General features: G+C 50.8%; 1 protein-coding gene across 8 annotated transcripts in view; it reads left to right on the top strand.

Moving 5' to 3' along the window:
* The first annotated feature begins 7,265 nt into the window (after nucleotides 1-7,265).
* TPM1 (tropomyosin 1) overlaps nucleotides 7,266-24,798 on the top strand; it is a 32,323-nt gene continuing 14,790 nt past the window's right edge. For 4 of the 8 annotated variants that reach the window (XM_056865663.1, XM_056865661.1, XM_056865660.1 and 1 more), the window contains exons 1-4: nucleotides 7,266-7,408; nucleotides 8,955-9,080; nucleotides 22,572-22,705; nucleotides 24,163-24,280. In XM_056865663.1, the coding sequence (XP_056721641.1) occupies nucleotides 7,295-7,408; nucleotides 8,955-9,080; nucleotides 22,572-22,705; nucleotides 24,163-24,280 (492 nt within the window). In that variant the 5' untranslated portion in view covers nucleotides 7,266-7,294. Of the gene's footprint in view, nucleotides 7,409-8,954; nucleotides 9,081-16,599; nucleotides 16,750-22,571; nucleotides 22,706-24,162; nucleotides 24,281-24,798 lie in introns of those variants that run through there. The other 4 variants (XM_056865668.1, XM_056865666.1, XM_056865667.1 and 1 more) reach the window with 1 other exon arrangement.

Genomic DNA, 24,798 nt, shown 5'->3' with positions numbered 1-24,798 from the left:
ATAGTGGTTAGAAAGCTAGTCTGGGATTTAGGAATTGCAGGCTTCAAATCCATACTCAGTATGTATGCAAGAAGTTATAGGGGCTTGCACTTGACACTCTTTTATATGTGTTATGTTATGTATGTATATCTGGTATGTTTTTATGCTGGTCTTAGACCGTATTAAACTCTTTTCAGTTCAGTTTCAGTTTACTCAGTATGTTACCTTGAGATAGTCTCTGTCCCTTGTTGATGACAGTCAGCCCCACCTACCTCATAGGGTGTCTGTTGTGGGGAGAAAAGAGCAAGAGTCCAGTATCACCTTAAAGACTTAACAAAAATATTTTCTGGTAGGGTATGAGCTTTCGTGAGCCACAGCTCACGAAAGCTCATACCCTACCAGAAAATATTTTTGTTAGTCTTTAAGGTGCTACTGGACTCTTGCCCTTTTCTACTACTGCAGACAGACTAACACGGCTACCCACTGTGAATTATGTTGTGGGGAGAGGAAGGGAAGGCAATTGCAAGCCGGTTTGATTCTCCCTTAAGTGGCAGAGAAACTCTGCATATAAAAAACCAACTCTTCTTCTCTTCTTGATGTAATTTCTCAGTTGCCATTCTGGCCTCAGAGAAACCTTGAAAAGCAAGAGAATACAGCACACGGAAACTGAGTTGCCGTTGCATTATAAGAACATAAGAAAGGCCCTGCTGGATCAGACCAAGGCCCATCAAGTCCAGCAGTCTGTTCACACAGTGCCCAACCAGGGGCCTCTAGGAAGCCCCCAAACGAGACGAGTGCAGCAGCACCATCCTGCCTGTGCTCCACTGCACCCAAAATAATAGGCATGCTCCTCTGATACTAGAGAGAATAGGTATGCAGCATGACTAGTATCCATTCTAACTAACAGCCATGAATACCCCTCTCCTCCATGAATATGTCCACTCCCCTCTTAAAGCCCTCCAAGCTGGCAGCCATCACCACATCCTGGGGCAGGGACTTCCACAATTTAACTATGCGTTGTGTGAAAAAATACTTCCTTTTATCTGTTTTGAATCTCTCCTCCAGCTTTAGCAGATGACCCCGTGTTCTAGTATTATGGGAGAGGGAGAAAAACTTCTCCCTGTCCACTCTCTCCTGTCCATTATCAAGCTAGAGAGAGTGATTTTGAAAGAGCGCAGGTGAAGCACCTCTTGAGGCCGATACCTAGTGGCTAGAAGATCTGGGTCCCCCCCTCCGCCGCCACTTTTTAATTAAGGAAACTCTAACGATGGGCTCTCCTCCTCCTCAGAGATATTTCAAGGCATGAGCTCACGGCCTCTAGCCCCCAACATTTGGTGTGGTATCTGAGCCTGGACTCTTGAGTTACAGACCCAGGCAGGTGCCAGGGGGCCACACTATAAATACTCTCGCCCTTAAGAACTTAGCAAGGAGCAAGGAGGGGCCATTTTGAATGACAGCTTGATTGGGAGCCGTGCCTCGACCAGAGGGACGAGCAAACTCAAAACGATTATAGTCCTGAAGCACCAAGTTCTTTGTGTGTGTGTGCATCCATGGGGCAGGGGGTGCATTTGCCCCCATCGCTTCTCCAGTTTTAAGCCAAGAGATGCATTCTTCTGTGTTAGTCCACTAAAATAAATATACACAATAATGTTTCAACACACATCGCTGCTGCATTCCAGGGTGATTCCCGAGCACTGTCTTGGAGGCACGAGCAGAGAAGGCAGAGGAGCCAGGGCCCCCAAGATCTATTTCAGGTTCTGCCACATATAGCACATAAATTGAACTGCCATGCTGGATCAGATAAAATGTTCGCCTAACCCAGCGCTCTGTCTCTGATGGTGGCCAGCGCACTGCTCTTGGGGAAGCCCTGGAGCAGGCCCTGGTGGCCTTCACGATCCCCCACCCAGTTATTGGCGGAGATCAAGAAGTGCTTTTGTTTCTCATATATGCAGCACTGAAGAAACCCTGCCTCTCTTTTTGCCTAAAATGTCTATTGTACTGCTGTAGGGATTCTTGTGGGATATGTATATTGACATCTACTTGAAACTGCCTTTTTGGACCGCTGATGGCTGTCAGACTTCGTATTTCAATAATTTAATTTATTTTATTTATTATTTCCATTTGTTACCCCGCTCTCTCCCCGGCCAAAGCCAGGCTCAGAGCGGCTTGCAGAATATAAAAGTCATATTAATCAACAAAAGCATTAAAACATTTTAAAATAGCCCTATAAAATCGTATAAACATTATACTAAATTACCTAGGTGCCTCTAACGTACCAATCACATTACACAAACTTCAGCTAGGTGAGCAGATGGAAGGTACCAGATGGAATAAAAGGTATTACCGCAGAGGGGAGGTTAGGGAGGCCAGCCTTTATATATAGGAACCATAGCTGGCCTCAACCATAAGCCTGGCAGAATAGCTCACTAGAGAGGCTGTTCCACCAATCAGGGGCCAGAGCAGAGAAAGCCCTGGCCCTAGTCGAGGCCAGCCGGACACTCCTCGGGCTGGGGACCACCAAAAGATTGTTATTAGCTGAATGAAGAGTCCTCCGGGGAACATACCAGGATCATAGCCGTTCATGAACTTCTTTTAACCAGACTCCATAAATGCTTACTCAGTTGATGAACAGTTTGCTCAGAACTGGCATAACCAGTCTCTCCCCGGTGTTATCAGGCTATTATCCCTTGAGCAGCGCAGAAAGTGGTTATCCACAAGGAGAAAGGTGAGGGCCACACAAACTCTCTTTCTCACAGAGCCAGGCTGTGCTTGAGTGATGGGGTATTGTAAGCCCAAGTGGAAGGAAAACCCCATATATAATCATTCACATTGGGAACAGTTCCCCTGGGAAGTTCCTCTTGCGTGGCTGCTATCAGTGGGGCTTCCTCGTGAGCAATTTCCAGTATTGTGTGCCTATTTACAGATTATCTTTCTCCCACTCTGCTATTTCTAATGGCAACCAATGAACACATGTAGCTGCTTTATACTGAATCAAACCATTGGAGGCAACATGGTGGGGGGCTTGGTTTGTTGGCCCTCCGGGGCAGCTGGTTGAAACAGGATGCTGGACTACATGGACCACTGCTCTGATCCAGCAGGACTCTTCTTATAAGGACAAGGAAGTCCACAAGGTGCGTGGGCCGTGCAGCAGGGCTACCTAGCTGCAAAAGGGCAGAAAAATCTGAAGAAGCCAGCTCTGACTCACGCTGGGATAAAAGCTGCTAGTCTTTAAGGTGTCACTGGACACATGTTTTATTTAGAAAAAATTAGTTCCATCCTCAGGCACCCTGGAATCCAGACGCCAGAGGGGGTCTCTGTGCAGCCAAAATAAAAGGGAACCTTGTAGCATCTTAAAGACCCACCGATGATTGAAGCAGAAGCATTCCTTGGCTAGACCCCAACATAAAAGAGACATTCTCCTGTTCCCACCCCCCACTGTTAACAAGTCTGTGCAGGCAGCCCGTGGGGGATGGGCCTCAAATACAATAGATGTTCGGAATTCCCTGGGGACCACAAATAGGCAGGAAAGGGGGAGGCTATTATTAGTCACAAGCCTTCTATTGTGTAGGTCTGTTGCCTGTGCATCTGCAGGATCTTCTGTGTGTGTGTGGGGGAAATCCTGGGCACTCCTTGAGCATGAGGCCTTCCTTGTGAGCATTTTAAAGAGCAACCGTTCAGAGGGCTGAAATGCTTAATGGGCTACCTTTGCCCGCACATGTCTTTTCTTGGTTGGCACAAGACGAGCAAGTTAAATTGCTTTCAGATCCAGGCACCCTGGGAACTGGGGATCTCTTGATGCAAACAGGAAAACTATTGAGAAATCGAACTGCTGGAATAAAATACAAGGGTTGGCAGAATTCTGTTTTCTTATCAGGCAGGGGGAGTGAGGATCTCTGTACCTGGCTGTGTTCTCCATTCCTTTCCCTGCCTGGAGCTCTCAAGCCACATCCAACATCCTTTCTCTGAAGAGGAACTGGCCAGGAGGTGTGTCCCTTCTGCGCTTAGCAAGTAGCCAAACAGGGTGGTGTTTAATTTTACAAGAAGTGCCCTTTCTCCCAGAGGCAGGAGAGCTCTTGCCAGGTAATCCTGGCGACTGTGACGATTCCCAGCCCTTTGCTTTCTTCTCAACCCAGAGAGCTGCTTGAACCACATGGTTTGCCTTTCAAAATGAAATCCTCATTGGTGGCATAGTGGGTAACCCAGCCATGAAAGTTCCGCTCACGTACTTTTGGCAAAGGGTTGGTGCAACTGACCTGACGTAAATAAATAAATAGTGACACTGATCTGTACCCAAGCTAAACGGATTAATATGGTAGTAAAATTAAGCAAACTGTCAACCATCTTGGCAGTGCGAAAGTGCAGAGCCGAGAGGCCTTGTGTGCGACCTGCTGCTGAAATATTTTTATACCTCCCCAGTTTTAGATGGTCCAAACCTAATCCTTCCCTTTGTAGACGTCATTCCCCATTTGGTTCCCACATGTGTTGTTCCTATTAGAAATGTAATGACATGTGAAAATCTGATCCAGCAAGACTGCGGTTGCAAAAATCTGCCCTCCCTTGACTGGGCAAAGAGCAAAACGTGAAAAAGCTCCCACCAGCGGTTCACATCTGTGTTGATTTTTAAGATCCTGGGGCTTTCAGCCCTGCCAAAGGGTGTGGGGTTTGCAAACTTTCTAGCTGCCCTAGACATTCCTCCCCTTTGCCCTGCCGAACTGGAGCAGCTGAACCTGCCCCACAGGATTGCTTGGCATTTCAAAAAGAAGGAGACTTGGAGATTGTGGCATGTGCATCATACCCCAGCATCCTCTGTGAAATCGCAAGGGATCCAGGATCATTCTGCTCAGACCAGGCACTGCTTTGTGGGGGCCCTAAAACGTTGGCCACCCCAAACAATCACTTGGCTGAGTCGTGTGGAGCTCTGTAAGGCGTAGTGCAGGATGGTGCTGCTGCAGTCGTCTTGTTTGTGGCTTCCTAGAGGCCCCTGGTTGGCCACTGTGTGAACAGACTGCTGGACTTGATGGGCCTGGGTCTGATCCAGTAGGGCCTTTCTTATGTTCTTAAGCATGTTTACTCAGATGCAAGTCACACTGAATCCAAAAGGATGCATTAATCCCTACAAAACCCACAGAGGACTCCAACCACAGCAGCAAAGTCTGTGAGCTCAAGTCTGATGGAGTCCCCAGTTCAAATCCTGCCTCCACTAGAGTCTCAACCACCCCAGTAGTCTCAGTGGCCTACATGCAGTTGGGCAATAAAGTTAACTGTTGGGCTGTTGAAAGGATGACCAAGATAACACATGGAATGTGTTTTTGTTTTTTTAAGACAGGGCTGTAATATTTAGCATTTATACTCCACTTTCTGTGTTCAGAGTGCTTCACAGACATTAATCTGTACAACAGTCCTGTAAAGTAGGGCAATATTGTTACAGAACTGGGGGGGGGGACGGTTGTGGCTTGGCTAAGACCACAGACTCTGTGGCAGAGGTGAGGTTTGGACAGGGCCTTATAAGACCAGTCTCTTGCCCTGGCTCACAATGTACATAATTCTTCAAGGATGGCCAGTTTTAATTGTTGGAGCACACTGTACATTTTCGATGATTATTTTGGCATGTTGTTTTAGTAGGGAATGCAAAAAAGGAATTTGAGGGACTTTTTTGGGTAGAAGAAATAGCACGATTGTAATTTTTGTTATACTTCTTTGAATGTCTAAAATAGGCAGTGCTGCTTAAGTTGTTATTGACACTTTTGTTTTAATGTAATGAATTAACTGAATTAAAAGGTGGGTGAGAAATCATCTAAGAATTCTTTAAATCATTGCCAATCCCGATTTATGTTCTAGCAAATCATAAGGCATGCTTTATTGGAATGAGGTTTTGTGATATTGGTGAAATAGTCACAGATTCGGAGTCGCACTTTGCTACTTTTTATTAATTTTAATAGCTATTCAATATGAATTGTTAATAGGAAATATTATGATCAAAGTAGGGATCTCACAAATGGTGAGGGTTTGTGAACGTCACCTTGTGGGTTGTTGTCTGTGGTTCTTTTTATTTTGGTATATTATGCATATTGAATAAAACTTTTAAAAGTATGTTCTGCTGAAGGTATACTGCCACCCACTCAGTTTTCTAAGCAGCCCTGAGTTTATTGGCATTTCAAGATTTTCTTCCAGCATCAACACTGGGGCTGCAAGTCAGGGAAGGTGAAATCTTGCTAACCCACTGGACGCCTGGCCGTTTGGTCCCTGACCCCAGATCTCCGCCAGCTGCGATCTCTCTCGCTCCCTCTGGCCATTTATGCACGGGAGGTTTTGCCTTGGATTTGCCGCTCTGTAGTTGCACATTGCTAGGAAAAGTTGAGGGCAGCAGGAAAAGAGGAAGACCCAACAAGAGATGGATTGGCCCTCAATCTGCAAGATCTGAGCAAGGCTGTCAAAGATAGGACATTTTGGAAGTCATTGATTCATACCGTCACCATGAGTCAGAAGCAACTTGATGGCACTTAACACACATACAGATGTACATTTTCCCCATCTGAATTCTCAAAACCCTGCATGGGGGCTTTTCTTTCTTTCTTTCTTTCTTTCTTTCTTTCTTTCTTTCTTTCTTTCTTTCTTTCTTTCTTTCTTTCTTTCTTTCTTTCTTTCTTTCTTTCTTAGTTTTAAGAACTTGGCTGGGGAAAATGTGCATCTACAGCGGGGCAAACGCAAGGCAAAACCTCCCATGCAAAAAAGTCCATTTCTGCATGGGAAGTTTTGCCTTGGATTGGCCACTCTCTAGATGCGCATTTCCCCCATCCGAATCCGCAGGCCTCTGCACGCAGGAGTTTGGGGCGTTTGGATGGGGGAAACGCGCGTCTCGAGAGCGGCCAGTGCCAGGCGCCACCTCCCGTGCGCAAGGGCTGCAGCGCCCAGCCTCCGTTGCCGGCGCGCGTGGCCTCCCCGTCCGCCCGGCCCTCCCCGCCCATATTTAGGCATCGGCCGGCTCAAGTGGCGGCGACTGGCCGGGCCCAGGGAGGGACGGAGGGCAGGAGAAGCCCGCCAGAGGCGAGGGGAGGGCCGAGGAGGAGGAGGAGGAAGGCGCGCCCCCGCCCGCCCGCCCGCTCCCAAAAAAGTCTTGGCTGTCTTGAGGAATGCAGGCAGCCCCCGGGGGGAGTACATATCTGCCCGCCGCCGCTTAGCAGGCGCTCCCACTTCGGCCCGCCGCCCCGTCCACACCGCCGCCGCCTCCTCCGGGGAAAGGCAGGAGCCGGGATCTTGTCCTCCTCCGGGATCTTGTCCTCCGCCGCCGAGCAGCCGCTCCGCCACCGCCAGCGCCATGGACGCCATCAAGAAGAAGATGCAGATGCTCAAGCTGGACAAGGAGAACGCCCTGGACCGCGCCGAGCAAGCCGAGTCCGACAAGAAGGCCGCCGAGGACCGCAGCAAGCAGGTGCGCCTGTCCCGTCCCCCCCCCCCCGGCAGGGCAGGGGAGGCAGGGGGGCTTGGCACCCAGGGGGCTTCCGCTGCCTCCTTGGTTTTGGACGGGGCCGCGGCTTGGACGCTGCGCTCCCCTGCGTGGCATGGGGTGCGATCCCCATGGCGAGGACTGAGCCGGGCATGGGTGGGTAGGTGGGGGGTTCCGGAGGTGTGTTGGCGCTCCTGGAAGTTGTCCCGGCGTCAGGGAGGCAGCGAGAACCCTGCCTCAGCGTCTCCTCGAGTTGAAAGAACGTTTACTCGGAAGTAAGCCCTCTTGAGCTCAATGGGGCTGACTCCCAGAGCGGGACCCTCACTGTGCCGCACCCTGCCAAGGTCCATATCCAACTCCTCCCGCTGACTTGAAGGGATCGCGGCCGCCGCTTCGGTCAAAGACCCAATTCCTTCCAGATGTTGCAGCTGTTTAGTCGAGAGGAAAACTTTATTGCGCCGGTCGTCTTCCGCGCCTCTCTTCGTTCACCCCTGGGGAATGAAAAGAGGGGAGGGTCAAGAGGGAAGCCGTTTGTCCGGCTGATCCCAGAGGGCTTGGGGCATTGGGGAGGGGGTGTTTGTGTGTTGCTGTTGTAAGGGGAACGTTTGTTAAAACCTGGGAGTGGAAGAGTGGAAGGCAGCAGAGGCTGGCACAGAAGGGGCACCCGCAGGCCCAGATCCGCAGCTCAGGAAAGCTGAAATGAAAAGGACCGGCCTCCACCTCCATGGGCGCCCCTCCCAAGTCTATTTGACTTGGAAATCAGTCCACACTGAGTCAAACCTGTGCAGATGATCAGGTGAGCATTGACACGGGCAAATCCCAACACTGCCCGGCGCGGCGAGGCCTTGGCTCCGAGTCCGTTAAAAGTTAGCCTTGACAAAGTCCCTGTGAAAAACGAAAAACGTGTGAAAAACTTGGTGGCAAATCCCGCTTCCCAGCACTTTCGCTGAAACCGGCTGTGACTCACCCTGGCGAGGTGAGGGCCTTTGAGTTCGAATCTTAAGTACAGGGAGCTGACTTGACATGCGGATCCGGCTGCACCCACGGCTAATAAGGCCCTCTGGTTTCATACCTGCCTTCTGTACCAGTTGCCCAGAATGTCTGACCAATGTTGCCCTCACCAAACTGGGGCTGGAGGGATCTGAGGGATGTGTGAAAGGGAGGACGGCTACTCAGAAGCCCAATACAACCTGTTGTTCCCTCTCTTTTTTTTTTGCCACATGCGTGGCTAGTTAGAGGACGATATAGGGCAGTTGGAAAAGCAACTGCGGGTCGCAGAGGATGAGAGGGACCGGGTTTTGGAAGAGTTGCACACCTCTGAGGACAGCCTCCTCTCGGCTGACGAGAAGGCAACCAAGGTACCGTTCCAAGAGTACGCTAACTTCTCTCTCTTTTTCTCCTTTTCTCTGTCTTTTGTCTGTCCTTCTGCACCCGCACCTCTGCTCTGCACCATCTCGTTGCCTGCTGCACCCCCCCTTCCACGCCCCCCCCCACTTCCGTTCTCTCCCTCCTTGGTTGACCACCGAGCTAGCTGGAGGATGAGCTGGTGTCTCTGCAGAAGAAGCTCAAGGGCACAGAAGATGAGCTGGATAAATACTCAGAATCCTTGAAAGATGCCCAGGAAAAGCTGGAGGTTGCAGAGAAAAAGGCCACAGACGTAAGTAAGCTCCCCTGCCCCACGCGAACACACATACCGCTTGCCTTCTTTCTCCCACCTGTCCACACAACTTCTACGGCCCTGTGCTCCATCCTAGTCGTCTCCTGACCAATGTGGGCAGACGGGCCCACTGGTTTCCTCGCAGGAGGGTTGCCTACCCCCAGAGAGCATGGATAGAGGAGTTTTGTGTTTAGGGGTACCCTGTGCCCTCACAAGGTGTGGCTTGAACAAGAGGTGGAAGGATGTCTCTCAGGGCTGACCATATAATCAGGGACTAATGGGCCCACTGTTTATGGCATGCAGAATTCTTGTATACACCTGAAAGACAGTAATGGGTGCCTAAAGCAGAACTTGCCCTGACCTGGATGACCCAGGCTAGCCAGATCTTATCAGATTTTGGAAGCTAAGCAAGGTTTGGCCCTGGTTAGTACTTCGAAGGGTAAACACCAAGGAAGTCCTGGCAATCTATGCAGAGGCAAGCAGCGGCAAACCTCTGAATGTCTCTTGGCTCGGGAACCATATGGGGTCACCATATGCCTGCTGAAACTTGACGGCACTTTCTACCACCAAGGCAGAACCCATAGTGCTTTGGGGATTTTAAAATCTTTCGTCCTACAAAATTGGGCTTGCTTCCATTTCTCTGTGGAGCCGAGTCTCCAAGGCACGTGCAAGGGCCCGCCAGAGATCCAGAAAGGGTACCCTTCCTTTCAGAATCTTCTTCTGGTTTTGGAGAGTTCAGAAGAGAGCTAAGGCTAGCAAGTTGCCGGTCAAGGAAAACGCGGTCCCCCCGTCCGAAAATCCGGCTCGGAAGATGATACTTGCTAGGTTTGCAGTCTGTGGGACAGAGAACCAGAGAATAAGCATGGGGTTATATATAGCTCAGCACTTTATATGGTATAGTGTGAGAGCCCTCCTTGCAGCCTCATCCCACCCACCTGTCTGACCCCTGACGAGTATTAAATAGTTCCATGCATGTAACTACCAAACATTTTCAACCCCACATCCATTACTGTGTAATAGACATTCTTTCCGAGTAAAGACTTCTTCCCACGATTAGGAGTGATACCCTTCCCAACCAGATGACGTCGTTTAGATTTGCCTCTTAAAAAAAAAAGACACCCCCCGCCCCGTAACTTTATTTGACATTTAGAGAAAAATATATATTCAGTGAGAAGGTCTAGCAGGAGAGGCAAAAGCAGGCAGTTGGTTTTTGGTGTGAGATAAATAAGCCTTGAAGCAAAATATTTAGTAAAGGAGATTCCATTTTGAGTCGGAAGACAAAGATTCCCCCCCCCCCCCGATTTAGTTCCTCATGTTGGTTTAAGAGAACAACAGGGGCAGGGGGAGATTTTTCTAGTGCCCAGTAGAGAAAGGAATCTGTTCGACTTAATTTCAGCCCTAGAACCACAGAATGACTGTCCGTCTAAGACTGGCTGAACATAATATGGTTCAGATGTGTTTTCCCTGTATGTGGCTTTCTATAGATGGGAGTCAGCATTCCAGCCAAGCGTTTATTTAACTCGTTCAAAGGAACCGCATATAGATCCCGGGGAGATATTCCTTATAAGGAAAAGAATGCAGACTATTTGGAAATAGCTTGCCTCAGATGAAGGCCGGAGAGAGCAGAGAAATGCTACTGGATTCAGAGAGAGCGGGCGGGCGGGAGAGAGTTTCCTTCCTTTCTTCTGTAGCTGTTCATTTAGGAAACCGCGAAATTAATTTGCAGATAGTCTCGGGGGGGGGGGAATGTTGGGCCCCTTTCGGCAGCTGCTTTCCCGTGAACGCAGTGCTTCCCCGCCTGTCCAAAAGCCCTTAATTTTGAGAGAGAGGCGGTGATTTTGGAAGGAAGTGGAAGGAAACTGCTGAGTGGGTGAATCCATATTGTCCATATTGGCTAGAGGGGAAATGGCTTCCCTTGCTGACGCAGATATTTCTCATCCGAGAGGCAGACGGATGACTCTCATGAGGGAAAAGGTAGAACAGGACTGTGGAATGAGCTCACCTTTACAGGAAGGCGTTGGGTAATAATCAAGGTTGGCCTGGCATTAGTCATGGCCAAGGCAAACTTAATTCAACCTCAAATCACTTCCTTTGAGATACCAGTTTGACTCAAGTGGGTTGGAATTTCTTCATGAGTAATACTTGGCTGGCTGTTCTTGTCCTGTTCTCCCCTAGGCCTTCTCCAGCAGAGCCTTTCCATATACCCTTTCCTGTACAGGTGTGTCCTTTGTTCTAAACCATCACCAACCCTGGGTACTGAACCTTCCATGTCATGTGGGGGGGGGGCATGGCTCAGCAATCGTGCATTTACTTTGCTTGCAGAAGGTCCCAGGTTCAATCCCTGGCGTATTCAGTTGAAAAGACCAGGCTGTAAGTGATGTAAAAGACCTCCACCAGAGACCCTGGAGAGCTGTTGCCAGTCAGAGTATACAATACTGACCTTGATGGACCAAGGGGTCTGATTCACTATAAGGCAGCTTCATGTGTTCATGTATTATAGGGCAGGGGCCATGGCTGAGTGGCAGAGCATCTACTTGGCATGCAGAAGGTCTCAGGTTCAATCCCTGGCATCTCTAGTTAAAAGGACCAGGCAGTAGGTGATGAGAAAGACCTCTGCCGGAGACCCTGGAGAGCCGCTGCTGGTCTGAGTAGACAATACTGCACCAAGGGTCTGATTCACTATAAGGCAGCCTCATGGGTTCATTTCCGTTATGCTTAAGGACAGCCTCATTTGAACATGCTCCACTTTGTACACAAGGCAGTACAATTTTTGCTTTGGGGGGGGGGCGGACAGGGGACAGATACATTTAGGCCGGGTCTTGTGTGTGGGGAAGGGAAAAACCATCTACATTGGCCTGAACTCCCTGGGAGGAACGGAAGGGCAGGATAAAAACGCACTAGAATTAAGCCCTACCAACTACAATTGGACTTGCTCCCTAGCAAAAACAAAATAAACAAAACTCCAGTCTTTGTGGCACCGGAGAGATTTATTGCGGCAGGACTGGGAACTGCTTCCTGAGATGCAGGCCGCTGAGTCCGGGCAAAGCTTCTGCCACTAGAAATGTGAGACTTTAACGTGTCCCCCAAGTCTCCTGCTGGTTGGTGCTGCTTCAGGCTAACGGGCTAGAACTTGTAGCCTAAGTATATTTAGGATTGCAGCCGTACAGCCAATGCTACGCATGAACACACAGAGCACAGGACTCCAGCCTGATGGCTTGATCCTAAACATATTTACTCAGAAGTAAGACTACTTGAGTTTAATAAGTTTTATTCCCAGATAAATATGCATAAGATGGAAGCTTTAATCCATCTAAGCAAAACCAGGAACTCACAAGCGTACATGTTAATTATATCCACCTGACCGTGGGCTGGTTTGGGTGTGCTTCTTCTCTGTAAGTTTGCTTTTTGGGATGGCTTCTAATGGAGGCATCCATTAATGGGCAGTGTTGCAGCCAAGCTGGTTTAAAAGTTGCAGTCAGGGTTGTTCTCTTTGCTGAAGATATTCTTGAACAGGTCAGTACGCTGTCACAGCTGGAAGAAATCCCTCGGCATCTGCAGTTTTCAAAACGGTAGTCTTAATGTTCATGCACATACATATGCATTAGGTGACAAAATTCATGCACTTCCCCCCCCCCACACACACACCCCAAGATTTAACTGCTAGGAAGCAATGCTGATGCTATGAACTTCGGCAGTTCATGAGAGGGCATCTTGGCCATCTTCTGGGCATGGAGTAGGGGTGTGTGTGTGTGTGGGGAGGTAGTTGTGAATTTCCTGCACTGTGCAGGGGGTTGGACTAGATGACCCTGGTGGTCCCTCCCAACTCTATGATTGTAACCCTGGGGAGGGAACTGAAGCCCATAATTTGAACAAGGGGACTTGGCAGGGCTCATCTCAGCCATGGACTCCCTACCGGTGCCATTGTAAGGAGAGCAACACCCTTCTAAGCCCACGGACTTCAGTGCAGTTAGACAGGTGCTATGCTGCTTAAGAAGGCATTTTTGGGGCCTTCAGGAATCCACTGTCTTTTTACCCTCTCCCCCGCCCCGCAATATAGGGGAAGAGGGTGTTGTGAAGCTTGCTGAGAAAGTAAGAAGTGATTGCTCAGAAGTAAATGCAAGCACCGATGCCAAGCATAGGTACCTATGCTAAGATTGAATAAAACTGGCACAATTGCTTTATTTAGTGTAGGTTTGCCATTGGCTCCATATTTAGTGAGAGGATCATTTCAGGTGGGCGGCCGTGTTAGTCTGTAGCAGTAGAATGAAAGCAGAACTATTGTTTACACAGGCTACTTGCCAGCAGTCAGATGTGCAAAAATAAACCAGACTCTCACCAAACATGAGTCCAGTAGCACCTTAAAGAACATAGGAATTCTCCAGGGTATAAGATTCCAAGAGTCAAAGCTCACTTCACCAGATATGTAAGTCAAAGCGCACGTGGTCAGTGAGCTTTCTCTCACAAAAGCGTTTACTCTGGAATTTTTTTTTTCATATTTAGTGAGAGTCTGCTTTATTTTTGCACATTTGACTGCTGGCAAGTAGCCTGTGTAAACAATAGTTCTGGGCATCTGGAGCTGTCTGACTTACTGGTCACTCCTTCTTCCCAAACCTTGTTGTAGCCCTTGACCAACTCCTTAAGGTTCTTGTCTCTTTCCTGCTTCGCCCTCCACAACCATCACTCGTAAATGCTGCATTTAAAGCTAGAGCATATTCTAGGCCAGGTCACCTTCAGAAGGGAGGGCAGCTGTAGAATGGACTGCACCGTTTCACCCTGCAGGGGCTCTTATTCCACCTCTGAATTCCCTTCGTATAAAGACACCTCTCTGTAAACAGAAAAGTAACACAGGATGGAGAAAAGGCCCACCCTCTCTTGCGTGATGCTGGATTTTTATTCTCAGGGAGTTTTTAACACAGGAGACCCTCTTAAAAGTTGGTGGTTCAGGTGTGGTTAGCTTGGTGTAGTTGTTAAGAGCAGTGGTTTGGAGCGGTGATCTGGAAAACTGGGCTCGATTCCCCACTCCACATGAGTGGCGGAAGCTAATCTGGTGAACTGGATTTGTTTCCCCACTCCTCCACACGAAGCCAGCTGGGTGACCTTGGACAAGTCACAGTTCTATTTAGTGCTCTCTCAGCCCCACCTACCTCACAGGGTGTCTGTTGTGGGGAGGGGAAGGGAAGGTGATTGTAAGCCGGTTTGAGTCTCCCTTAAGTGGCCAGGAAAGTCGGCATATAAAAAACCAACTCCTCTCTTCTTCTATCCCTTTGCTCTACAGTATGTGAGAATCAGATTTTAGGTTCTTTAGTTAGAGCGATGTAGTTTGTGTCTTGATGAGGGAGGATGGCAATTAGGGTTGCCAGCCTCCAGGTGATACCTGGGGATCCCCAGGAATTACAGCTCACCTTCAGACAAGAGATCAGTTTCCCTGGAGAAACTGGCTGCTTTGGAGGGAGGGTGGACTTTATGGCCTTGTACCCCATGGGTCAGGAATGACCTGGTGCTTGCACAGGGGACCTTTACCTTTTTACCCCTCTGAGGTCCCTGTCCTCCCCAGACGTCCACCCTCAAATCTCCAGGAGTTTTCCAACCTGGATCTGGCAACCCTGCCCCCCCCCCCATATCGCCCCACCAGTGGTGGTGGTGGGGACTTAGCAACCCTAGTGGCAATCTTTATGAATGCCCTGCCTTGGGCTGCAGTGCCTGGTTTGAGCAGTAGGTGGCGGCCTTACCTCGCTGGTAAATATTATCTCTCCCCCCCCCTCCCAAATTGCTGCCTGGTCTTGTCTGGAGGTGTTCAACCCTCCTCCTTTTCCTAAATGCAGCTTGCAAGAAAGAGTCTCTCTGGATGGAGGGAGGGTGTTCCTTTTGTGTACCTTTAAACTAAGGCCTGTGCATTCTTCCTGTGTCTCGCAAGAGGCAAAGCAGCCCTTTAAAACAATGCTTTCCCTTTGCAGTGTTTGTGTGAGGGGGGCGGGGGCCCTCCCAGCACATGTCGTTGTAAACCTTCTGCACATGGAAAATTTAGTTACGTACAGCAAGTGGAAAATTTAGTTACATACAGCAGGTGTGGTTGGATTAAGATTTGAGAGACATGGATTCAAATCCCTTTTCTGCCACTTAAATTTGCTGGGCAACCTTGCGTCAATTGCACACTCTCAGCCTCACGTACCTCACAGGGTTGTTGTTGTGAGGATAAGATGGAGGAGGGAAGAACCATGTAAGCTACTTTGGCTCTCCACTAGGGGAGAAGAGCGGGGTGCCCCTGAAGGAAATAAAACTTGCCTTTTGCCACGGCAGGGAGGCCTCTCCATGCGTTCCTTGGAGTACTGAGTTCAGTTTTGGGCACCTCAATTTGAGAAAGATGCAGACAAGGTGGAACAAAGATGGTGAGGGGTCTGGAGACCAAGTGCTATGAGGAAAGGTTGAAGGAGCTGGGTATGTTTAGCCTGAAGAGAAGACTGAGAAAGGACATGATAACCATCTTCAAGTACTTGAAGGGCTGTCCTAGAGAGGAGGGTGCCGAGTTGTTTTCTGTTGCCCCAGAAGGTGGGACCAGAACCAACAGGCTGAAATTAAATCCAAAGAGTTTCTGTCTAGACATCAGGAAGAATTTTCTAACAGAGCGGTTCCTCAGTGGAACGGGCTTCCTCGGGAGGCGGTGAGCTCTCTTTCCCTGGAGGTTTTTAAGCAGAGGCTAGATGGCCGCCAGTCAGCCATGCTGATTCTGTGACCTTAGTTCATGAGCGGGAGAGTACCTTGGCCATCTTCTGGTCACTGGGTGTGTGTGTGGGGGAGGTAGTTATGAATTCCCTGCATTGTGCAGGGGGTTGGACTAGATGACCCTGGCGGTCCCTTCCAACTCTCAGTGGGTAGCCGTGTTAGTCTGTCTGCAGTAGTAGAAAAGAGCAAGAGTCCAGGAGCACCTTAAAGACTCACAAAAATATTTTCTGGCAGGGTAGGAGCTTTCGTGAGCCACAGCTCACTGCTTCAGATACAGCTGAAGAAGTGAGCTGTGGCTCACGAAAGCTCCTACCCTGCCCGAAAATATTTTTGTGAGTCTTTAAGGTGCTCCTGGACTCTTGCTCTTTTCTACCCTTCCAACTCTGCGATTCGATGACTTGGACGCCTTTGCCAAAATCACAGAGGAGGTGCCACCCCCACCCCATCCCCCGGCCCGGCCTTCTTGCTTCGGGGGAAGGCTGTTGGCCTCCCGAGGCTGGCAAGCGAGCGGAGGGCCGGTCCCTGGGGCTGGGCGCGCGGGGCTGCCCTGGGCTTTAAGAGCGCCGGGCGTCTCGGTGCGCGGTGCGCCTGGGGCAGGTGGCGGACGGGGCAGGGGAGGCGGCCGGAGGCGGAGCGAGCCGGGCGGGAGGCGGGCGGGCAGGCAGGCAGGCAGGCGGGTCGCCTTGCAGCGCAGCCGCCGCCTCCTCCTCCTCCTCTTCCTCGGCCCCCGCGGGTCTGGGAGCGTTGCGCGGCGCCGGAGCGAGGCCCGTGCTGGGCGGCGGCTGGTGGCTGCTGGGTGGCGGGCGGGTTGGCCATGGCGGCGGGGCTGAGCTCGCTGGAGGCGGTGCGCAGGAAGATCCGCAGCCTGCAGGAGCAGGCGGACGGCGCCGAGGAGCGGGCGGGCCGGCTGCAGCGCGAGCTGGACGAGGAGCGGGCCTTGCGCGAGCAGGTAGGCGGCGGCTCCATCCCCGCAGCGCCGCGCCGCGCCTTTACGCGCCGCCTTTACGCACCGCCCGCTCCCCCGGGGCCTGGGCGCGCTCCCCGGCGGGCCAGGAGGCTCCTCTCCGCCGCGGCCTCCTCCAGAGGGGCTTCTCTCCCCCCTTGCCCCGGGCTGGGCTCGGATTTCGGGGCAGGGAGGAGCCGGCGAGCTCCTCCTCCTCCTCCTCCTCCTCCTCTCGCGCCGAGCGAAAGCGAGCCCGGAGGTCAGAAAGCCACTCCGGCCATTTCCGCACGGGAGGTTGCGCTGCCTTGGGTTTGCCGCTCCCGAGACGCACCTTTGCCCCCAGCCGGGTTCTCAGAGCTCTGCATGGGGGCTTAGGGATGAGTTTTGAGAATCTGGATGGGGGGAAAGTGCATCGCGAGAGCGGCAAATCCAAGGCAGCAAAACCTCCCCGGCAGAAATGGCGTTAGGGTTCCTCAAAGCTCCCATCCCTCCTCCTCCTCCTCCTCCTTGAAGAAACCTGGCTGTGCATTGCACAATCGAGAGGGGAAAGCGGTTTGCGCCCCCCCCCTTTCCCGGGCAGGCCTGGGTCCTTCCTTCGCCTGGGAGACAAAGGTTAAAGGGACTCCCACCAGCAAAGCTCTCCTCTGGATCTGCGCAAGGGCTGTTTTTGAAACCTGGCATCTGTTTGCGCTTGGAGTTGCTGGGGGGAGGGGGAAACAGGAGGCAGGTAAGGCCACGGCTTCAGGGGTCAGCTCGATTCAGGGCGCAGGGTGGTGTTCTAGAAGGGTTGCCAACCTCCAGGTGGTGGCTGGCGATCTCCCTCTGTTACAACTGATCTCCAGCCTATAGAGACCGGTTCCTCTGGAAAAAATGGCCACTTTGGCCATTGGACTTTATGGCATTGAAGTCCCTCCCCTCTCCAAACCCCACCTTCTTCAGGCTCTACCCCCCAAAATCTCCAGGTATTTCCCAACCTGGAGCTGTCAACCCTATGTTCTAGAGGGTGACATTCTGATAGAGTGTCTCTGAGCATAGCGCAGATTCCATTTTGACTGTGGTTTTAATGGCCACACATTGCGGATTTGTGGTGTGTACCCTTGTGATGATTAGCTAGTCCTGGGAGTCACCTCTGGGATTAGTGTGTGATTCTGGGATGCCAGGGCATGGCTTCTAGCTGGGTTTGTCACAGTGTGATATCTGGATACCCCAGACAGGTTGTTAAAAGGTGCACAAATGTGGAAATAAGAATTTTGTCTCTGTTTTTAATTGGCTTATTCTTGTGAGGAGCACTGTTTTAGCCTTACAACGATCCTGTGAGGTAGGCAAGGCTGAGAGGATAGCAATTGGCTCAAGGCCTTCTTTGGTATGAGATCCCAGCTAAGCAGGGACCCCACGTCCAAACTCACTGCTTCTGGCTGTGGCCTGTACCCCCTTTCCCCTTGGGCACTCAAAAGTGGCAGTCAGATTGTCGGGACTCCTGTCTTTGTGTCTGAAAAGCCACATGGTAATTTGGATATGTGTGTGGATCAGCCTTGAATACAGAACTCTGCCACCCGCCCTCCCTGTGATTGTGAAACTGATATTGGGTTGATCCTGCGTGTGGTTAAAATTGTGCTTGCCCCAGAGCCCTGCCCTCTTCTGCCCTGCAAGGAGGCCGAGGCGGAAACGCTGCCTGAGGTAGGGACTTGGCCATTCCTTCTGGGCTGGATTTGCTGGCGTTCGGCCCGCCTGGTTGTTTCCTCTGTGCAAAGTACAGTCGCAAGTTGCTGCGGTGAAGAGAAGAAAGTGTCCCCTGAAGCCTTAGGCAAACAGATAAGATCCAGGGCTTGCAGCCTAAAGCAGACTGGGTTGTCATTTAGGCTGTCGTGCTGTGCTTGCTTAGGAATAAAGCTCATTGTATTCCACGGGACACACTTGGGGGGAAATTCTGTTATGATCCACACACCCCAAGGTTTCATAGATGAAATTTGTGGTTTAGTACATTTTTATCCCATCCTTTTCACAATGAGAATTGTATCCTCACACCAACCCTGTAAGGTAAGTTAGGCTGAGAGAATGGCTGGTGGAAGGTCACCTGGTTGTTGTTGTTGGGTTTTTTTATATGCCAACTCTCTCTACCACTTAAGGGAGACTCAAACCGGCTTACAATCACCTTCCCTTCCCCTCCCCACAACAGACACCCTGTGAGGTAGGTGGGGCTGAAAGAGCTTTAACAGAGCTGTGACTAGCCCAGCTGGCTTCGTGTGGAGGAGCGGGGAAACTGACCCGGTTCACCAGATCAGCCTCCAGAGGAGTGGGGAATTGAACCCAGTTCTCCAGATCAGAGTCGGCCGCTCCAAACCACCGCTCTTAACTACTACACCATGCTGGTGATGTTTATCTTGGTACATGAAGGCTGGAATCCAAGTCTCCCCCAATTGTAGTCCAGCGCTAACCACTGCACCACCTTGGCTTTCAAACTGAGATGAAAACAGCAAGCACGGGGTTCCCAGGTGGTCTTATCCAGACACTGATCGCACCTCGAGCTTGCTTAGCTTCAGTATGGTGGTGGTGGCCTCCTGCACCTGTAGACCATGCTCAGCGATTCACGTGCCACAGCAGCTGCATTTGGGAGCGGCGTGGTTTTCCATAGTGTCTCTGCGTGGCATCCACCACTATCCCATTATAGAAGGTTTGCAGAGAAGTCACATGACCACATGAAGCTGGCTTCTACTGAATCAGACCCTGGGTCCATCCAAGTCAGTATTGTCTACTCAGACCAGCAGCGGCTCTCCAGGGTCTCAGGTGGAGGTCTTTCACATCACCTACTTGCCTGGTCCCTTTAACTGGAGATGCCGGGGATTGAACCTGGGACCTTCTGCATGCCAAGCAGAGACTCTGCCACTGAGCCACAGCCCCATCGCCTTAGTGGACTCTATTGTCACTCGCACTGACACCGTTTTCAAAAGGCATCCCCAGAAGGAAAGAACAACTATTTGTCTAAGTAGACACTATTTGTCTAAGTAGACCTTGCTGGACCAAGGGTCTGATTCAGTAGAAGGCAGCTTCGTGGGGTCATGTATTATAGGAGATGGGACCTGGGTGGTGGCAGAGCATCTGCTCGGCATGCAGAAGGTCCCTGGTCCAATCCCCAGCATCTCAGTCAAAAGGACCACTCAGTAGGTGATGGGAGAGACCACTGCCTGAGACCCTGCGGAGCCACTGTCGGTCTGAGTAGACAATACTGACCTGGATGGACCAAGGCTCTGATGCAGTACAAGGCAGCTTCATGTGTTCAAACTCCGCTCTTATAACTATGGCTTTGTGTGATGTCTGAACTGAGCCCTAGAGCTTTTTGAAGGGAAGGCCCCAGGGTGTTTTCCTTCACTTTCCAGGCTTCTGCTACCAAAACTGGAAAGGAAATCCTAGCAACGGTTAATTGCTATGACCCTGGCTCTGTCATTATGAGACTGTACGAATAGCAAACGTAAAGGGAGAAACTGGCGTGTATCTGTTAGTCGAGGGAGTGCCCAGCAGTGTCTTTGGTAGTTTTGTTTACCATATAAGGCAAAGTCCTGCTTTACAGTGGAAAAGAGAGAGAGCCGGAGAGTAGTAATTTGGCCCTTATAGGGTAGCGAGAGGCCGGGCGGCTTTGGGAACAGGAAGTTGGAAGCTGACCTTTAATCATGCTGGGTAGGGGAGGCGGCAACAGAGAAAAGATTCTAATGTAATTATTAACATGCTGCTGAATGGCTCTCTGCGTTTTGGCACAGAATTCTTTGCCCGTTCTCCCCTCCCAGAAGGTGGAAACGCTGTTTTTACAGCCTGAAATATTCTCAGCTGTGTGTTTTGGAAACTGAAAGGGAATGGAGTAAACTGGCTGGTCTTCTCCACTGGAGTAACTGGGGAGGGCCCCCCAAATCTCCCAGGGTTCCCACGCTAGCCCTGGTGCAATCCTGATAGAGTGGGCAGAAGAACTTTCCTTTGGGACTGTGCCAAAATGCGTGTGCAAGGGAACTTCCCGGTGAATTGGGCACTTAGAGGTTATCATGTTTGGCTTCTTTCTTAAATTCCCTCGGGAGGGGCTGTGGCTCAGTGGTAGAGCATCTGCTTGGCATGCAGAAGGTCCTAGGTTCAATCCCCAGTGGCATCTCCAGTTAAAGGGACTAGGCAAGTAGGTGAGGTGAAAGACCTCTGCCTGAGACTCTGGAGAGCTACTGCTGGTCTGAGTAGACAGTACTGAATTTGATGGACCAAGGGTCTGATTTGGTATAAGGCAGCTTCATATGTTCATGGGGAGGGGTTGTGGCTCAGTGGTAGAGCATCTGCTTGGCATGCAGAAGGTCCCAGGTTCAATCCCCAGTGGCATCTCCAGTTAAAGGGACTAGGCAAGTAGGTGATGTGAAAGACCTCCACCAGAGACCCTGGAGAGCCGATGCCGGTCTGGGTAGACAAGACTGACTTTGATGGACCAAGGGCCTGGTTCAGTATAAGGCAGCTTCATGTGTTATACAGGGTGAAGATTTCTTAAGAGCTGCATTTATAAAAAGCATATCAAGTTGCAGCTTAGCTTGTTCCAGAGATCTCTGTGACCGTTTCCTTTCCCCAGTGACCTTATCCTCCCATCCTGCGGGCTCTTCCTGTGTGTTGGAACCGTCTGGAAACAGGAGTCCATGTCTTCCTCATGAAAACAATATTCCTGTTGTCTCCCTTAAAACAGACCAGTTCCTCTTAGAAATTCCCTTATAATAGTGTTCTCATTGCCGGTGTCAATTCAAGAGAAATGTGCATGCAGCCGGGCTCGTTCCTGATATCGTGGGGAAAAAATACCTGCAGAAGCCACATTAACAACCACAAAAGGGGGAAGAGGAGGACAGGAACTGAAATTATTTGGTGTTCTAATGAAAATTACCTTGGGGGGGGCCTAATAGAGTCATACTTGCAAGCGAGGTATGGCATAGTACAGTCGCTGGAGAGCCAGCGTGGTGTAGTGGTTAAGAGCGGTGGTTTGGAGCAGTGGACTCTGATCTGAGAACCGGGTTCGATTCCCCACTCCTCCACATGACCGGTGGAGGCTAATCTGGTGAACCGGGTTGGTTTCCCCACTCCTTCACATGAAGCCAGCTGGGTGACCTTGGGCTAGTTACAGCTCTCTCAGCCCCACCTACCTCACAGGGTGTCTGATGTGGGGAGGGGGAGGGAAGGTGATTGTAAGCTGGTTTGAGTCTCCCTTAAGTGGTGGAGAAAGTCGGCATATAAAAACCAAATCTTCTCGGCAAAGAAAGAGCTGCCTTTCATTTGTAGACTGTAAAATCCACGTTGTATAGGGCTAGGCAGAGCCCTGCTCATGGGGGCACCCCAGACCATTTTGCTCTGCCAAGCGACTGAGGCAAGCCCCCCCCCCTTTTGTTTGCCAGATATCTTTATAGGTAGGTGGTGGCGAAATGTGCTGTCAAGTTGCAGCCAATTTATGGTGACCCCATTGGGTTTTCAAGGCGAGAGACCTTCAGAGGTGGTTTGCCATTGCCTGCCTCTGTGTAGCAACCCTGGACTTCCTAACTCTGCTTAGGTTCGCTCTTCTATGAAGTAACTGTGCCATCATTGAAATGTATTACTCCAGTTTCGTGATACTGGGGAAGATCAGCACAAACCAAAAACTGTCATCGCGGGGCCTCTTTCCCCATTGAGAATGGTTTGCTTGTCAGCCGTCCTCTTAGATTCTTTCTTCTCCAAGTGCTTCCTGCATCTTTGGGCTCCATAACTCTGTTCCTCAGTAAACCTCTTCGGTTCTCTCAGCGGTCAGCAAAGGCCAAATGCCCCCTCCTGATACATCTGCTTCCTTCCCGCAGGCGGAGAGCGATGTGGCTTCTCTGAACAGGCGTATCCAGCTGGTAGAGGAAGAGCTGGATCGTGCCCAGGAGCGTTTGTCAACTGCTCTGCAGAAACTGGAGGAGGCTGAGAAGGCTGCCGATGAGAGCGAGAGGTGGGACTGAACTGGGGCTGTTTGCCTCAAGGGGCGTTGGATCCGAGATTGGGGCGCAGGGAGCTCTTGGGTTCACGTGGCAGCTTCTGGTCCCTTGGTCTTTTGCACTTGGCTGCGTGGGCCTGGCTCAGTACAAGACAGACTTCAAGTCCTTGAAGGGCTGTCATAGAGAGGAGGGTGCCGAGTTGTTTTCTGTTGCCCCAGAAGGTCGGACCAGAACCAACGGCGTTGAAATTAAATCAAAAGAGTTGCCGTCTAGACATTAGGAAGGGTTTTCTAACAGTTAGAGCAGTTCCTCAGTGGAACAGGCTTCCTCGGGAGGTGGTGAGCTCTCCTTCCCCGGAGGTTTTTAAGCAGAGGCTAGATGGCCATCAGCAATGCTGATTCTATGACCATAGGCAGATCATCAGAGGGAGGGCATCTTGGCCATGTTCTGGGCATGGAGTAGGGGTCACTGGGGGTGTAGGGGGAGGTAGTTGTGAGGGCATCTTGGCCATCTTCTGGGCATGGAGTAGGGGTCACGGGGTGTGTGGGGGGAGGTAGTTGTGAATTTCCTGCATTGTGCAGGGGGTTGGACTAGATGACCCTGGTGGTCCCTTCCAACTCTATGATTCTGTGAAACCTCACAAGGTTGGTTCCAAGATTCCAGAGGTGGAGGACACTTGCATGCACAGAGCACAATCCTTGGGAAAACTCTTGATTTCATATAGAAAACAGCAAAATGCTTGTCGTTGTGGCTCTCTGTGTGAGTGTATGCCATTGCACAGAAAGAGCATGTTATGTTACGGGGGGCACTCTAAAGGGGTGCATTGTATCTGTGTACTGCACACAGAGAGAGGTAACCCCCCCAAGTTAAAGTCAAGCACAAAAATCCACAATGTACTCACCTGGAGGTCCCCAGCCTTTTTGATACAGCAGGCACCAAGGGAGGGGCTGTGGCTCAGCAGTAGAGCATCTGCTTACCAGGCAAAAGGTCCCAGGTTCAATCCCCGGCATCTCCAGTTAAAGGAACCAGGCATGTAGGTGATGTGAAAGACCCCTGCCTGAGACCCTGGAGAGCCACTGCCGGTCTGAGTAGACAGTGCTGACTTTGATGGACCAAGGGTCTGGTTCAGTATAAGGCAGCTTCATGTGTTCACCTGTGGAATTCTGGCATGGCATGGTCCAGCCGCAAAACGGCTGCTACAGCTTTACTTCAGTCACACAGGGAAGATCCTTGTGCTGTGGTGGCAGCTGCTGCCAAAGCAACACATCTAAAAATCGGCAAAATCCCTACCTGTTCCCATCCATTTCCTAAAAACACTTAGTGAGGGCCTGCAAAGGCATCAGTTGGTCTCTGAGGTGCTCCTGGACTCAAATCTCGCTGCAGGGTGCAAAGTTCAGCCTCTCTGGGTGCAGAATGTGGACTTCCTGGGAACACGAGTTGAATACTGTTTTCTGTCTCCCATCTTCTCCAGAGGAATGAAGGTCATTGAGAGCAGAGCCCTGAAGGATGAGGAGAAGATGGAAATTCAGGAGATCCAACTGAAAGAGGCCAAGCACATTGCTGAGGACGCTGACCGCAAGTATGAGGAGGTCAGTTCTTGATGGCAGCCCAGGCCTTTCGGGGGCGTTGGATGGTTTGGCTTCCTGGACTGGAGGTGGGGTGGGAGGTCAGCTTGTTTGAGAGACAACTGCTGCTGTGTCAGTGAAGCTCTTGTGGGGAAGGAGACGGAGTGCTGAAAAGGAAGGACGTTTTTCCTGGGAAGGGTGAAGAGATGTTCCTGGTCCTCTGCACAGTCACGTTGGAATCCCAACAAGAGAAGAATTAGCAAGTTCTGGGAGTTGGAAATCTCTCCCCCAGAACCCAGCAGTATTAGGCTGAATTACGCATAGTTAAATTGTGGAACTCCCTGCCCCAGGAGGTGGTGATGGCTGCCAACTTGGAAGGCTTTAAGAGGGGAGTGGACATGTTCATGGAGGAGAGGGGTATTCATGGCTACTAGTCGAAATGGATACTAGTCATGATGCATACCTGTACTGCTCAGGATTAGAGGAGCATGCCTATTATAATAGGTTCTTTGGAGCACAGGCAGGACAATGCTCCTGCAGTC

Source organism: Euleptes europaea, chromosome 20, assembly GCF_029931775.1.
Source record: "Euleptes europaea isolate rEulEur1 chromosome 20, rEulEur1.hap1, whole genome shotgun sequence".
NCBI lineage: Eukaryota > Metazoa > Chordata > Lepidosauria > Squamata > Sphaerodactylidae > Euleptes > Euleptes europaea.
The sequence above is the reverse complement of the archived record's forward strand: the minus strand, read 5'-3'. Positions and strand labels throughout refer to the sequence as shown.